We start from the raw sequence: 14078 nt of genomic DNA on the forward strand, positions 1-14078 counted from the left end.
CCACAAGTAACTCGCCTCTCCTCGACCCGTTATCGCCGAAGCCCCATTGAGCTGAAGCCCGAAGCCCTCAAAAGAAGGCTGGCCTTGAGGCTTTTCAGCAGGGGGGTGGCACAGTGGCTAGCACAACTCTGTACAGTACAGGCAAGCCGGGTTCAATTCTGGTCACTGCCTTTGAGGAGTTTCTACGTTCTCCCTGTGACCGCTTGGGTTTCCTCCGGGTGCTCCGGTTTCCTCCCGCAGTCCAAAGACGTATCAGCTGGTAGGTTAATTAGTTTTTGTAAACTGTCCCGTGATTAGGCTGGTATTAAATCGGGGGGGATTGCAGAGGGTCGTAACTCGTGGGGCCGGAGGGCCTATCCCGCGTTGTATCTCAATAAAACACGGTTAAATCACTGCTGACTACGAGGGCAGTGTTTCCACTTCGCAGGCTTGCTGATGGGTGCGGCGGGGAGGGTATTTCTTGTACCTCTGCTGTGACCTTCCAGAAAGTTCTCTTAGCATGACGAATTGGATGGCAGATTGGACTACTGCTAACTACTCACATCAAAGGGTGATGAGCTTGGCAGACATGCAAAATACTAGGGGATCTCAGCAGTTCTGGAGGCAGTTACAGAGGGGACAAAAATCCCCTTCATAGATGATCTCTGACCTCCTGAGTTCCCTCAGTATTTTGTGTGTGACTTCTGTGGAATCTCCTGTGTTTATCAGTTTCTGGGAGAGCATTGACTTTAACCCTCTAAATTCCCCATGACTATTATTTTGACACTTGGATAAGTACATGGATGGGAGATGTATAGAGGGATATGGTCCAGGTGCAGGTTGATGGGACTAGGCAGTTTAACGCTCGCCAATGATTAGATGGGCGGAAGGGCCTGTTTCTATGCTGTAGTGCCCTATGAGTGTATGACTATTGGAGAGAGTGCCGGGAAATGTGGGTGCATTCAGTCTGACTCTTTCTCGTTTCTCTTACCCTGGACCCAAACACGTTAAATGTGAAATGGACCTTCTCTGCAGTCACTACCACTTCTTGCTGTAGTCTGCGAGTTCCGGCTGGACGCCTGCTGTCGTAGATTTGGATCGTAATGCTGTGTAAGGTAAGCTCAGCTAATCTTCTCATGGATCCCGGCTCCCTGTTCAGTTGGGGTGCTTCTGAAAACAGATTCAGCCATCAGGTCTGAATCCAGAATCACTGCCTCACTGAGGAGCTCCATGCTTTGCCCAGAGTGTTTCCAACATAGACTTGGATACCACAGTTTCAGGGCAATCAGCATCGCCCTGGTAAATTTGGTGGGTTCAAAAAATTATAACATAGTGACATCTGGGATCGGAGTGAAGCTGTTTACAAGACAAAGAATGATTCTTAATCCTTCTCAGTTTGGGAGTGGCTGCTGAAAATCACCAGATTTTTGTCAAACAGTTTTCTGGAAAGTTGCCAGGCACCTGCGTCATGGAAGTTTCAGAATTAAGAATTAAAAAGTGAGTCATACCTGTTTGCTGCGCATCTATAACCATCCGATCTACTTGGGGAGTCAGGCAATCCGAGGTAAACGATGGAAGGACTTCTGTTCCTGGCGATTGTTGCAGTGATTTCGGAAGCACTTCCAGTTGGAATGCACTCCGGGTAAGGAACATCCCTGAATCCCTGAAGTCCAGAACGAGGGGTCACAGTTTAAAGATAAAGGGGAAGCCTTTTAGAACTGAGATGAGGAAAAACTTCTTCACACAGAGAGTGGTGAATCTGTGGAATTCTCTGCCACAGGAAACAGTTGAGGCCAGTTCATTGCCTATATTTAAGAGGTTAGATATAGCCCTTGTGGCTAAAGGGATCAGGGGGTATGGAGAGAAGGCAGGTACAGGGTTCTGAGTTGGATGATCAGCCATGATCATACTGAATGGCGGTGCAGGCTCGAAGGGCTGAATGGCATACTCCTGCACCTATTTTCTATGTTTCTATGTGTCATAGACATGATGGAACTGGGGAGTTGTCCCAGACAAACTCATCTGACTTCATATTTTTGTTCTGTAAGGGATAAGGTTTTGCGCCTGAGGCTTGGAAATGAACAGCACATCCAGTTCTTAAGGACCATGTCTGACACTGAGAAGGTAAATATATTTTATTACCAGATGAAGCTGAAGTCAATGCAGATAAACTAAAGAACTAATTGGGTCCTTTCTGTGCATGTAGGTTGATTTCTGGTTGCCAGCTTGGTCAGAGTTGTTGATGATAAACTCGACTGCGGACATCAGGGTCCCTGGAGAGTGGGTTTCCGAAATGCTAAGTGAGCTGGAGAAGATTGCATTAAAATATGAGTCAGTGTCAGGTTCCATCTGAATATTCATCAAGTCTTATCATCGTTTAATAACTCCATTTCTACTGGAAATGAAACAATGCTTTGTCTCCTACAGGGTATTAAGTGGAAAGCTGCAAGTCTTGATTACAGACCAGTTAAAAAAAAAGTTATTTCAAGCAAGCTACAGTTATGAAAATTATCATAGTTGGGAACAGGTAAAATGAATTTTATTGCATGATTTTGTTTAATTGTTCACACAGTCTGGTGTAGGACTGCTGGTAGCCATTAGAGCATATTTAATTATGACAATCTAACATTGACCATGCTTTATACAGTATATCCTTTGACCTGACAGACAGCAATCTGTCTAATGAATTTGCTAGAAAAGACGGGTATTTATATGACGCCTTTAGCAAGGCATTCTATGCTCAAAATCAGAACTGCAAAAATTTGGCAGAAAATCAGTATTCAACAGATTCAAATATCATCTCCTTTGGGAAATATGAAGGACATCTGTCCAAGCGTTGATTGGTCGACAAATACAGACCGGATACTAGGAGAGTACTCGGATTTTCTGAGAATATTCCTCTCGGATATTTTAAGTTACAAGTTACAAGTTACAGCTTGTAATCACCTTGGTGCCTCATAGAGAGGGTTAAGTATCAAAAGATAAGAGTTCTATAACTCTTCTATTCAGTACTGTGCTATCTACAAACTAAGTCATGTGCTTCCTGTCACACCTTACCATTCTGCTGCCTGGAAAGTTGATTCTATTCTTTTCTCAGGTAATGATTTTAACACAAAGATGCTTTGAGTTTGTGGTCAGCTAGCTCCTGGATTTTCTCGCAATGCTCAGGGAAGTGGTCCTGGTCAAATTTCCTTCTAATTCATAATGACCAGTGTGTGCAACAACTTTGTGCTGTGCAATTTTCTTGCCCAGTGACAACATGTGCGCACTGAATAATTTCTTCAAAAAAACAGTATAAATTAGCCAGTCCTAAAATCGGCAAATCATCGCAAACTCCACGTTGTCAACACCGTCCACATCAGAAACTGCAAAAGGAAATGTGATCGTGTACAATTGTGAAATATAATAACATGCCAATAAGATAGAGAGTGACAACCCTTTGTGCACAGTTTATATTCCTTTGTGCTCTGGTAGCGTAATATATACGCATGTGCACAGGCACACATTTCAGGGCACCAAGGTCCTGCTGTTTTCTAATAGAAGAGCCAAGGATACTATAGAGAGAGTGCAGATGAGATTTACAAGGATGTTGCCTGGATTGGAGAAGATGACATATGAGAACAGGTTGAGTGAGCTTGTCCTTTTCTTCTTGGAGTGACAGAGGATGAGAAGTGACCTGATTGAGGTGTGTAAGATGATGAAATGCATTGATCGTGTGGATAGCCAGAGGCTTTTTCCCAGGGCTGAAATGGATAACACAAGGGGTCATAATTTTAAGGTACTTGGAAGTAGGTACAAGGGGGATGTCAGAAGTAAGTTTTTCACAGGGAGAGTGTTGGGTGTGTGGAATGCACTGCCAGCAAAAGTGGTAGAGGCAGATGCAATAGGGTCTTTTAAGAGACTCTTAGATAGGTTCATGGAGTTTAGACAATGAGAGGACTATGCAGTAGGGAAATTATAGGCAGCTTCTAGAGTAGGATACATGATTGGCACAACATTGTGGGCCAAAGTACCTTTAGTGTGCGGCAGATTTTCCATGTTTCTATGTATCAATGGCTATTGCTGTTTCTGGAACTGGGTAACACAAATAACAGAGGAGATAATGTGGTGGCCATTCCATGAGATATCAATACCTGTTGTTCTGTGGGGAATACAATCATCCTTCTGGAATCATCATGGCACATTATCAATAGCTTGTAAGCTACCAAAATCTTCCTCATCAGACTGACACATCCAAACTAATAATGGTACAGATGCATTGAGACTTATTAAAGCTTTGATTATCAATTATAGATTGAAACTTGGACTGCCAAAATAGCAGAAACCTACCCAACACTAATTTCTCGGGAAGAAATTGGAAAGAGCTATGAGGGAAGAAGCATCTACCTCCTGCGGGTAAGATCATGCTTAAGTAGCATTTATTGTCATATGTACAAGTACCATGAGATATGAATACAATGAAAACATTGCTTGCTGCAGCATCAAAGGCGTAGAGGTATATAGAGCACACAGAACATAAATTATACATAACTTGTACAAGAAGTGGGAAGAGCGAGAGAAAATATGAATGCTAAGTACAAAGAACACAAGCTCAATTGGAGATGAATCCATGGAAGTTGAAGTGGTGCTCCATGGTGTTCCATTGTTTAGACAGGATTAGGGTTGTGTGAGTCAATTCAAGAAACTGATGGTTGTGGAAAGTAGCTGTTTCTAAACCTTGCGATGTGGGAATTCAGACTTCTGTATCATCCAGTTTTGTTGTGGGGGGGTTCCCGGTCTGTCAGCTCTAACTTGTCAATTTTCACTCAAACAGCAACAACTGAATTACCTAGACAATGAGAGATCCTGCGGATGCTGGAAATCTTGAGCAACATGCACAAAATGCTAGAAGAACTCAACAAGTCAGGCAGTATCTATGGAGGGGCATGAACTTTGGCATTAAGGGCCAAGACTCTTCATCCAGTCCTGATGAAGGGTATCAACCCTATTATACCTGTTGCTCAAAGCCTGGAATTTATCTCTCAGATATGGGAAAATGGATGCTGGGTTAATCTAGAAGCTATTAGGAAGCAGTTTTAGTCATGATAGATGAGGGTTAGGTGACCAGTTAATGGCAAAAGAGTGTTGATAATTTAGTGGCCTTGCTGAGGTTGGTGAGGTCCTGTTTTTGCTCCATGTTAGAGGGGATTTCACAGTTCTGGGGAAAAGCAACCAAATAAAAGCCTAAATTGGCTTTTATGAGCTGAAATGTTACATCGTTTCTCTTACCACAAGTACTGCCTGACCTACTGAGTTCTGCCAGCTTTCAGATTTCAAGCATTTGCATTTTTGTTTGTTCTGCATTTATTAAAAACTTGATTACACTTGATTGTACTGGCTGGAACTTTGAAGGTAACTCCCAATTCCCTTCTTCAAGGTTGGCAAGAGAAAGGGTGTGGCGAAACCTGCCATCTTCTTGGAATGTGGGATCCACGCCCGGGAATGGATTTCTCCCGCCTTTTGCCAGTGGTTTGTGAAGGAGGTCAGTGGAGAAACCTCAGCTGTGCAATTTAGTTACAGAAGCTTTCTTACTGACATTGAGAAACACACAATTCTTTCTGAATCCATTATATTTCGTAGGCTGTTGAATCCTGTGAAACTGGCTCCCCCCTGGAGACACTTCTCAATGAATTGGATTTCTTGGTTGTTCCAGTTGTAAATGTGGATGGTTACTCTTACACCTGGACTGGGGTAAGCATCATTGTGTAAAATATTGTGTATGTCATTCCATTTGGCTGAGCATTAGCTTGGTTTTCCAGTCTCCATGACTACCTATTCATCTGTCTGGCCATAGGCCAGGAATCCACTGCAATGTTATTTTGTTTCCGTATCGACAGAGTTCTGTTTCAGGTATTCTTCACACCACCCATATCATTGAATAAAACTCAAGTTCCTTCATTCACCACTTTATTCAACCCTGTGTATGGAAGCTACCAAAATGCAGAGTTCTAGGCCGTCTTATATCGCAATTGATATGTTAATTATTGTACCCCAAAAAGAATTACATATCATCTTCATCATCTAATTCTAAATCAAAGTCAAGTTTATAGTCACATGCTTAAGAACTTGTATTCTCAAGTGAAATGAAACATGTACTGGCATCAGCATCTCAGGCACATAGCATCAGATATGCGGGATTCACGAGAAAAATTAGACATAAATTATTCACAAATTTTACAAGAACAAGAAATAGAACAAACAACAAAGCTCATTTCAGTGCAAAGTGATCAGAATGGTCATAGTGCTGCTAACTAGTGGTGATCGGGGTTTGTGGGTTGGTTCAAGAACCCAATGGTTGAAGGGAAGAAGGTGAACCAGGTCTGACTTATTTGGTCTGCCAGGGCATTTGTTCTGTTACAGAAATAGAACATTGCCTGCTCAGCATCCACAGAGTGTTATAATTCTGTCTACACTTGGAATGTGTGGAGCTCTCTGAAGCTCACTTCTTGGTCCATCCAATTCTCTTCCACTCATTGCTCTTATCAAGCTAACGTGAAAGCTGATTGGATTTAACAGGTAAACTGCTGTCAGGTGTAAAATGGCACATCATCACAACCTCTCTACTTGTTCTGAACTATCATGCTGTTCTACTGCATCCAGTGGAAGATGAGGAGAAACAAATACACAAAATAGTGGAAAGACTCAGCAGGTCAGGCAGCATCTGTGGAAGGAATATGGAGTTAATGCTTCAGGTGAATAAACAACCATTCAGCAGAATTCTGGTTATCTGGAGAAGATAAATTTCAGAGTTATATACGGATACATGTTTTGATAATAAATAAATAAACCTTTGAATCTTTGAACTCAATTTTGATTAAAGGTCTTTGACCAGAAACAATTTCTCTATTTCACTCTCTGCAGATGTTTCATGATCTCCTGAATTTTTCTGGAATTTTCTGTCTTTGTTTCAGATTACTAATGCCTGCAATCATCTTACTACTGTTTCTGGATGGAAGGAAACTGTTTACCTGGATAAATAATTAAAGGGAATGGGGGGGGGGGGTGGCATCTTCATTCAAAGAGTGGTAATGATGCAGAATGAGCTGCCAGCAGAAGTGGTGGATGTGGCTTCAATTTCGACAGCTAAAGGAAGTTTTGATAAGAAAATAGATGGGAAGGTTGTGGAAGACAATAGTCCATGGGATGGGACTAAGCAAAATGATTGTTTGGCATGGACTAGATGGGCCAAAGGGTCTGTTTCTATGGTGCAGTGCTCTCTGACTCTTATCACTTGGAAGATTGAAGCCACCTTGACCAGAGGCTTTCCACGTTGCAGAAGTTAGCAATGCATTAGTGATGTACAAGATGACAAGAGACACAGATAGAATGGATCGCCAGAGACTTTTACCCAGGGCAGAAAGGACTAAAACAAAGGGGCATCATTTTAAGGTGATTGGAGTAAAATGTAGGGGTCAGAATTATGACTTTCAACCCATCGAATGAGGGGCTGTCTACATGGGATGGCAGAGGAAAGTTGTTTACACAAAGGATGGTAGGTGTGTGGAACGTCAGCCAGATGTGGTGGTAGAGCCAGACATATTGGTGGCATTTAAGATTGACACAAGGATAATGGAAAAGTAGAGGGCAATGTAGGGGGCAAGGTTTACAGTAGGTTAATAGACTGGCACAATATTGTGGGCTATATGACCAGTACTGTGATATAATGTTCTCTGTTTGACGATAATCCAGGGATAATGTGCTGAGGTGCTGCACCATTAAATCATGATTACTGTACTGGAGTAAAATGGCACAGATTGAAAGTCTGCATAAATGATACCTATAAAGAATCTAACCAGTATTTTAGCCAATTACATGTCTGTCATTTGTGTTTTGTGTGCAGAATCGATTTTGGAGAAAAACACGCTCCAGGTATCCTGGCAATAATTGTATCGGCACCGACCCCAACCGAAACTTTGATGCCGCGTGGTGCTGTGAGTTTATCTGTTGTAATCGAGACCTTCTGCGTGAGGGGTAGCGAGCCCAGCTTTGAAATGGTTTTAGTTTTTATATTTGTGGGAAGGAACGATGCCAATGAATCAGAATTTGATCATTCCTGCTGCTCCAGCATTGACACCCAATGTTCATCCAGGATTGTATTGAGTGGTTCAGAAATCAGGCCCAGGCTATTTCCACCCTGAAATGTGTGTGACAGAGGCAGGATGTGACACCTGGACAGTTGAATAGCCTTATTGACAGTTTTTAAATGCATTTTCTAGAGTTTGTCAGTCAACAGGCCAATGAGGAGAACAGGCCAGGGAAACCTCACAAAGGAAAGAAGAATGCTTAGATTTCACAACCCATTCATGGTTGGTCCATTGACAAGTTAGCCTGACATGACACACTGTGAGTCCCTCTTCTAAATGAGTTAGATTGCAATTGAATGTAAATGTTACTGCAGCCTAATGGGGAATTGTGGAGAAAACCTCGATTAGTTTTGGGAAATGTCCTTTTTGCTGCTCAGGAGAAGCTGTTAAGGTTCTCTTTGAGGCTTACTTTGAAGAAGTTTGCTTTCTTGACAGGACTTCTGTGACACACTTCTCCCCTGTAATCACTGCTCTTCGACCACATTCTCGTCTAGACTCAATGCCACAGACACATATCCTTCTTAACAAATTCCCCAGTTCAGCTGAGAAAATTGAGCAGGTCAGGCAGCATCTATGGAGAGGAATAAACAGTCAATGATTTGAGCCAGGACCCTTCAGAAGGACTAAAAAGGAGTTTCTGCAGCAATCTGAGCACAATCCAATCCTCTGGTGCTGTCTGTGTGGAGTTTCAATGATGTTCCTGAGACAGAGTGTGCTTCGGTTTCTTTTTAGATCCCACTGATGTGCAGGCTGATAGGTTAATAGACCACTGTAAATTCACCCTTTGATGAGTCTGGGGCAATTGATGGGAACGTGGGGAGAATACACGCGGATTAGTGTAAATTATTTGCTTGATGGTTAGCATGGACTCAATGGGCCTGTCTCCGTGCAGTATGAGCATTTGACTACCTGACAATGAGCTTTCTGATCCACAGCCACTGGTGCCTCGAAGAATCCATGCTCTAACGTTTACTGTGGCCCATCCGTGGAATCTGAATCAGAAGTCAAAGCTGTTGCAAATTTTGTCCGTGACCACCTTCAGCACATCAAGGCATATCTCGCGATCCACTCATACTCCCAGCTTCTTCTGTTTCCCTATAGCTACACCTTTTCATACTCACAACATCATGAAGAGCTGGTAAGTTGTTGTGTAAATTATTGACGAGTTTAAAGTCTATGTAGAATATCTCGCTTATTTGAGAAAATGCCTGATGCATTAATGCAACATTTAAAACTAGGATAACGAGAGAAAGATTAACATCTCTGCATTTAAGGGCTTTTGTTTATTTTGCTGGTATTCTTTTTTCAACCTCTCCTCGTTAATCTATCAGTCGGATGGCTTCATCTACAGCTCAACAATCCTTGGCTTTGTCCTATCCTTTCCTCCCTCACTCTCCATGTAACGAAAAATGGAAGTCTGCTTTCCTTGCTCTCCAGTTCTGGCAAAGAGCCTCAGTCTGAACCATTGACTCTTTCTTCCTTTCCTCAGCTCTGTCTGATCTCTGGGTGTTTCCACCATTTTCTGTTTTTATTTCAGATCTCAAGTATTGCAGTTTTTATCTGATGTCCATTAACATGTCTTTACCAGGTCATATCTACGTTTCTGCTCTGCACTTCCTGTTAATTTATCTGAGGGTCTTGTTTGCCTGTATGTTATCAGCATGTTCTGTTGCCTTCATCCACAGTGACCTTCTACAAAGAAGCCACCAAGAGTATGCTTGTTGTCTTCTGCTGCTGTAGCCCATATATCCAAGGTTCGATGTGTTTTGTGTCCAGAGAAGCTCTTCTGCACCACGCTGTTGTAACGTGTGGTGATTTGAGTTACTTTCCTGCCAGTTTGAACCAGTTTGACCATTCTCAACTGACCTCTCTCATTAACAGGGCACTTCTGCACAAAATACTGCTTCTCACTGAAATTGCTTTTGTTTCTCGAACCGTTCTCTGAAAATTTGAGGGACAGTTGTGCTTGAGAATCCCAGGAGATCAGCAGTTTCTGAGGTACTCAAAGCACCTCACCTATCATTAACAATCATGCATTCCACTGTCAATGTCATTTAGATCACATTTCTTCACCATTCTGATGTTTTGTCTGAATATGCATTGAGTTGCTGCCACACAATTGACCGGCTAGAGAGGTGTAGCGGTGTACACAATAAAGTGACCACTGAGTGTAGTTTAGTGTGGATCTGACTCTGTAGAACCAGAAAAATGCCATAATTGTTTTGTGATTTTTCTTCTCATTGTGCATCAAATTGGGGATTACTGTTAATTTAATGTATGGCTTGTCTTTGTTGCAATGGGTTGGTCTCATATTGTTCTAACAGACATGTCATCGTGAGTGATGATAGCACCATTAGATAATTTCACTCACCTCAACTCCAAACTGATTTCACTACCTATGATCTCATTTTCAGGGACTCTACAACTCATGACACAGTATCCATCCATGTATCTATTTTGTTATTTTCTAAGTGCACAGATTGTCTTCCTTTGCACATTGGTGGTCTCCTCCAGTCTCTCCAGACAGTCTGCTTGGTTGTGGCCGACACTGAGGATCAACGAACATCCATCTAGATGGAACATTGCATAAGTCTCTCCTATCTTTCAGTTTGACAGTTTTGATGATCAAGGCTGTTTTTTTTTTGGTGATTTTATTTCAGAATGCCCTGGCTGCAAATGCGGTTATGGAACTGAAACGCCTTCATGGATCTAACTACACCTATGGTCCTGGAGCGTCGACAATATGTAAGAATACTCTTAATGGATCATAGAGTCAGAGAGCCATGCAGTACAGAATCATTGATTTAAGCCTCAACAACTGAGGAAATGAAGTTCTCTGTGATGGCAAATCCTAACGATTTGTCCTCTTGGGGAAATAACTTCTCCTTTGATTCATGGGGAAACAGCAAGAAAACAGGCCCTTCAGCCCAAATCATCTATGCTAGACACGGAGCCTCCCAAACACCACTTGGTGTGCTAAGTAATGTGTAATGCCCAGCTTAGTTCTCCTAAAGAAATGACAAGTTTGGGTAAAGTTTCGTTAAAAGTAACAATAGTTCACTGTGGCAACATGTTGTTTCTTTGGTGCCTGGCAACTGCTGTTCTAGATTTGATAAAGTGGCCAGCAGTGGATTAGAATATAAGCAGTACAGCACAGCTCAGCCCTTTGGCCCATAATATATTGTGCCCACCTATCGAAACCTACTCCAGTCAGTCTAACCATTCCTGCTAAAAGACCACAACCCTCCACCTACCTTACACATACTTATTTATTTCATGAGATAGAGCACAGAATAGGCTCTTCTGGCCCTCTGAGCCATGCCCCCCAACAATCCCCCGATTAAATTTGGAACTTATCACAGGGCAATTTACACTGACCAATTAGTCTACCAACCGACATGCCTTTGGTCTGAGGGAGGAAACTGGAACACCCGGAGGAATCCTAGGCAGTCAAAGGTAGAACATACAAACTCCTACAGGCAGCAGCGGGAATTGAACCCGGGTCGCCTGGGCTGTAAAGCACTCTGCTAACCACTACGCCCCACTCTATGTAAGAGTCTCTTAAATGTCCCTAATTTATCCACCTCAACCACTACCCCAAACATTGTGCTCTGGGAACTTACCCCTATCCATGTAAAATAACACCTCCCTCTGACATCTTTACTAAACTTTTTTTATATACAGTATTTCTGTTTTTGCATGTTTTTAATCTATTCAATATATGTATATTGTAAATGATTTACTTGTCTATTTATCATTATTATTAATTAATTTTATTTATTATTATTATTATTTTCTCTGCTAGATTATGTATTGCATTGAGCTGCAACTGCTAAGTTAACAAATTTCACATCACATGCCGGTGATAATAAACCTGATTCTGATTCTTTAGATCCTGCAGCTGGAGGTTCAGATGATTGGGCCTATGATCTTGGCATCAAATATGCGTTTACCTTTGAACTCCGAGACACGGGTGAATATGGTTTCCTGTTGCCTGAGTCCCTGATCAAACCAACTTGTGAAGAGACTATGCTGGCAATCAACTACATCGCCACTTACGTTCTCAACCATCTTTATTAAACCTCCTAATGACGGGTCAAAGTTAAAGGTGGATGTAGATTTAGAAATACAAGCAGTTTTGACTTTGTAGGTGGAAATCTTCATATTTTTCACAAGTATCATGTCCTTGCACACATTCAGTAGGATAACATTCACCTTGGTTATTCGTCCTTGTCAGACTCATTCGATCATATCATGTAGGAGAAAGGCATTTGTCTCATGGTGTCTGTGATGGCTCTTTGAACAGAGGACACAATTAGCCTGAAGTCCCTCTTACAATGTTCCTTTTTTTAAAAATTGCGTATGTTACGCCCCTGACAAACGGGGAGTAATAATCATGACGGTGACGTGACGTGTCTTCATTGAGAACCTTTACTCAAGTGAAGAAAGTACTGTGATGTCCCCTAGGTATGTGGGTGGAGACAGAAGCAATCGACCTCTGGCTAGCAGATCAAGGCTACTCTGCAGATCACTGATAATACTATTAGAGCTTAACCTTATGATGCAACATCAATAACTCTCAGAGACTGGAAGTGAACGATAGACTTTTATTAACAACAAAAGGGAGCATGACATCTTGAAGACTGAGGGAGGAGCAGTGCCCCAATCGGCTTTATACAGGAGCCTGTGGGAGGAGCCTGTCATGGTCCGGATCAGTTCCCCTTTAAATTTAGTTAGGTTGCGATCCAGACCATTGACTCCTTGTTCCCTTTTAATTCCATTTCGCACGTCCCTTGAGCTTGGCAATCAAGGTAATCTACCCTCGACCCGAACCGGCAGCTTATAAGCCCCTGGCTTTAGCCGTTTGGGATGAGAGTGTTAAGAAACCTTCGCAAGTTGCTGCCGCCACTACGACAAGCCAGAGTGATCCAGCCCGCATCGGAGTACCAGCAATTCGCCTTCCGTCGCCAGAGTGACCCAGCCCGTATCGGAGTACCAGCAATTCACCTTCCATCGCCAGAGTGACCCAGCCCGCATCGGAGTACCAGCAATTCACCTTCCGTCACCAGAGTGATCCAGCCCGCATCGGAGTACCAGCAATTCACCTTCCGTCACCAGAGTGATCCAGCCCGCATCGGAGTACCAGCAATTCACCTTCCATCACCAGAGTGACCCAGCCCGCATCGGAGTACCAGCAATTCACCTTCCGTCACCAGAGTGACCCAGCCCGCATCGGAGTACCAGCAATTCACCTTCCGTCACCAGAGTGACCCAGCCCGCATCGGAGTACCAGCGATTCACCTTCCATCACCAGAGTGATCCAGCCCGAATCGGAGTACCAGCAATTCACCTTCCGTCGCCAGAGTGATCCAGCCCGCATCGGAGTACCAGCAATTCACCTTCCATCCCCAGAGTGACCCAGCCCGCATCGGAGTACCAGCAATTCACCTTCCGTCGCCAGAGTGATCCAGCCCGCATCGGAGTACCAGCAATTCACCTTCCGTCGCCAGAGTGATCCAGCCCGCATCGGAGTACCAGCAATTCGCCTTCCGTCGCCAGAGTGATCCAGCCCGCATCGGAGTACCAGCAATTCACCTTCCGTCGCCAGAGTGATCCAGCCCGCATCGGAGTACCAGCAATTCACCTTCCGTCGCCAGAGTGATCCAGCCCGCATCGGAGTACCAGCAATTCACCTTCCGTCACCAGAGTGATCCAGCCCACATCGGAGTACCAGCAATTCGCCTTCCGTCGCCAGAGTGATCCAGCCCGCATCGGAGTACCAGCAATTCACCTTCTGTCACCAGAGTGACCCAGCCCGCATCGGAGTACCAGAAATTCACCTTCCGTCACCAGAGTGGGTCCGGGCAAGGTCAATCTACCAGGGGTGAGTTGAAGGCGGAGTCCTGACTCGACGTTTATGCCCCTTGTCCGTGTCTACCCCTCGAAGAGTCCGGGCTCGGTGCCTGAGTGGAAGGC

The 14078-nt window shown here is 43.5% G+C and overlaps 1 protein-coding gene across 1 annotated transcript; it reads left to right on the forward strand.

Moving 5' to 3' along the window:
• The first annotated feature begins 1486 nt into the window (after positions 1 to 1486).
• LOC140725719 (carboxypeptidase B-like) lies at positions 1487 to 13342 on the forward strand. The gene is made up of 11 exons (XM_073041561.1): positions 1487 to 1621; positions 2028 to 2103; positions 2186 to 2310; positions 2407 to 2506; positions 4273 to 4374; positions 5396 to 5500; positions 5599 to 5709; positions 7859 to 7949; positions 9038 to 9240; positions 10763 to 10847; positions 11995 to 13342. Exons 1-11 carry the CDS (start codon positions 1551 to 1553, stop codon positions 12180 to 12182), a joined length of 1257 nt encoding a protein of 418 aa, XP_072897662.1. The 5' UTR covers positions 1487 to 1550; the 3' UTR covers positions 12183 to 13342.
• Positions 13343 to 14078: the final 736 nt, after the last annotated feature.

This window comes from Hemitrygon akajei, chromosome 3, assembly GCF_048418815.1.
Source record: "Hemitrygon akajei chromosome 3, sHemAka1.3, whole genome shotgun sequence".
In the NCBI taxonomy this organism is placed as follows: Eukaryota; Metazoa; Chordata; class Chondrichthyes; order Myliobatiformes; family Dasyatidae; genus Hemitrygon; species Hemitrygon akajei.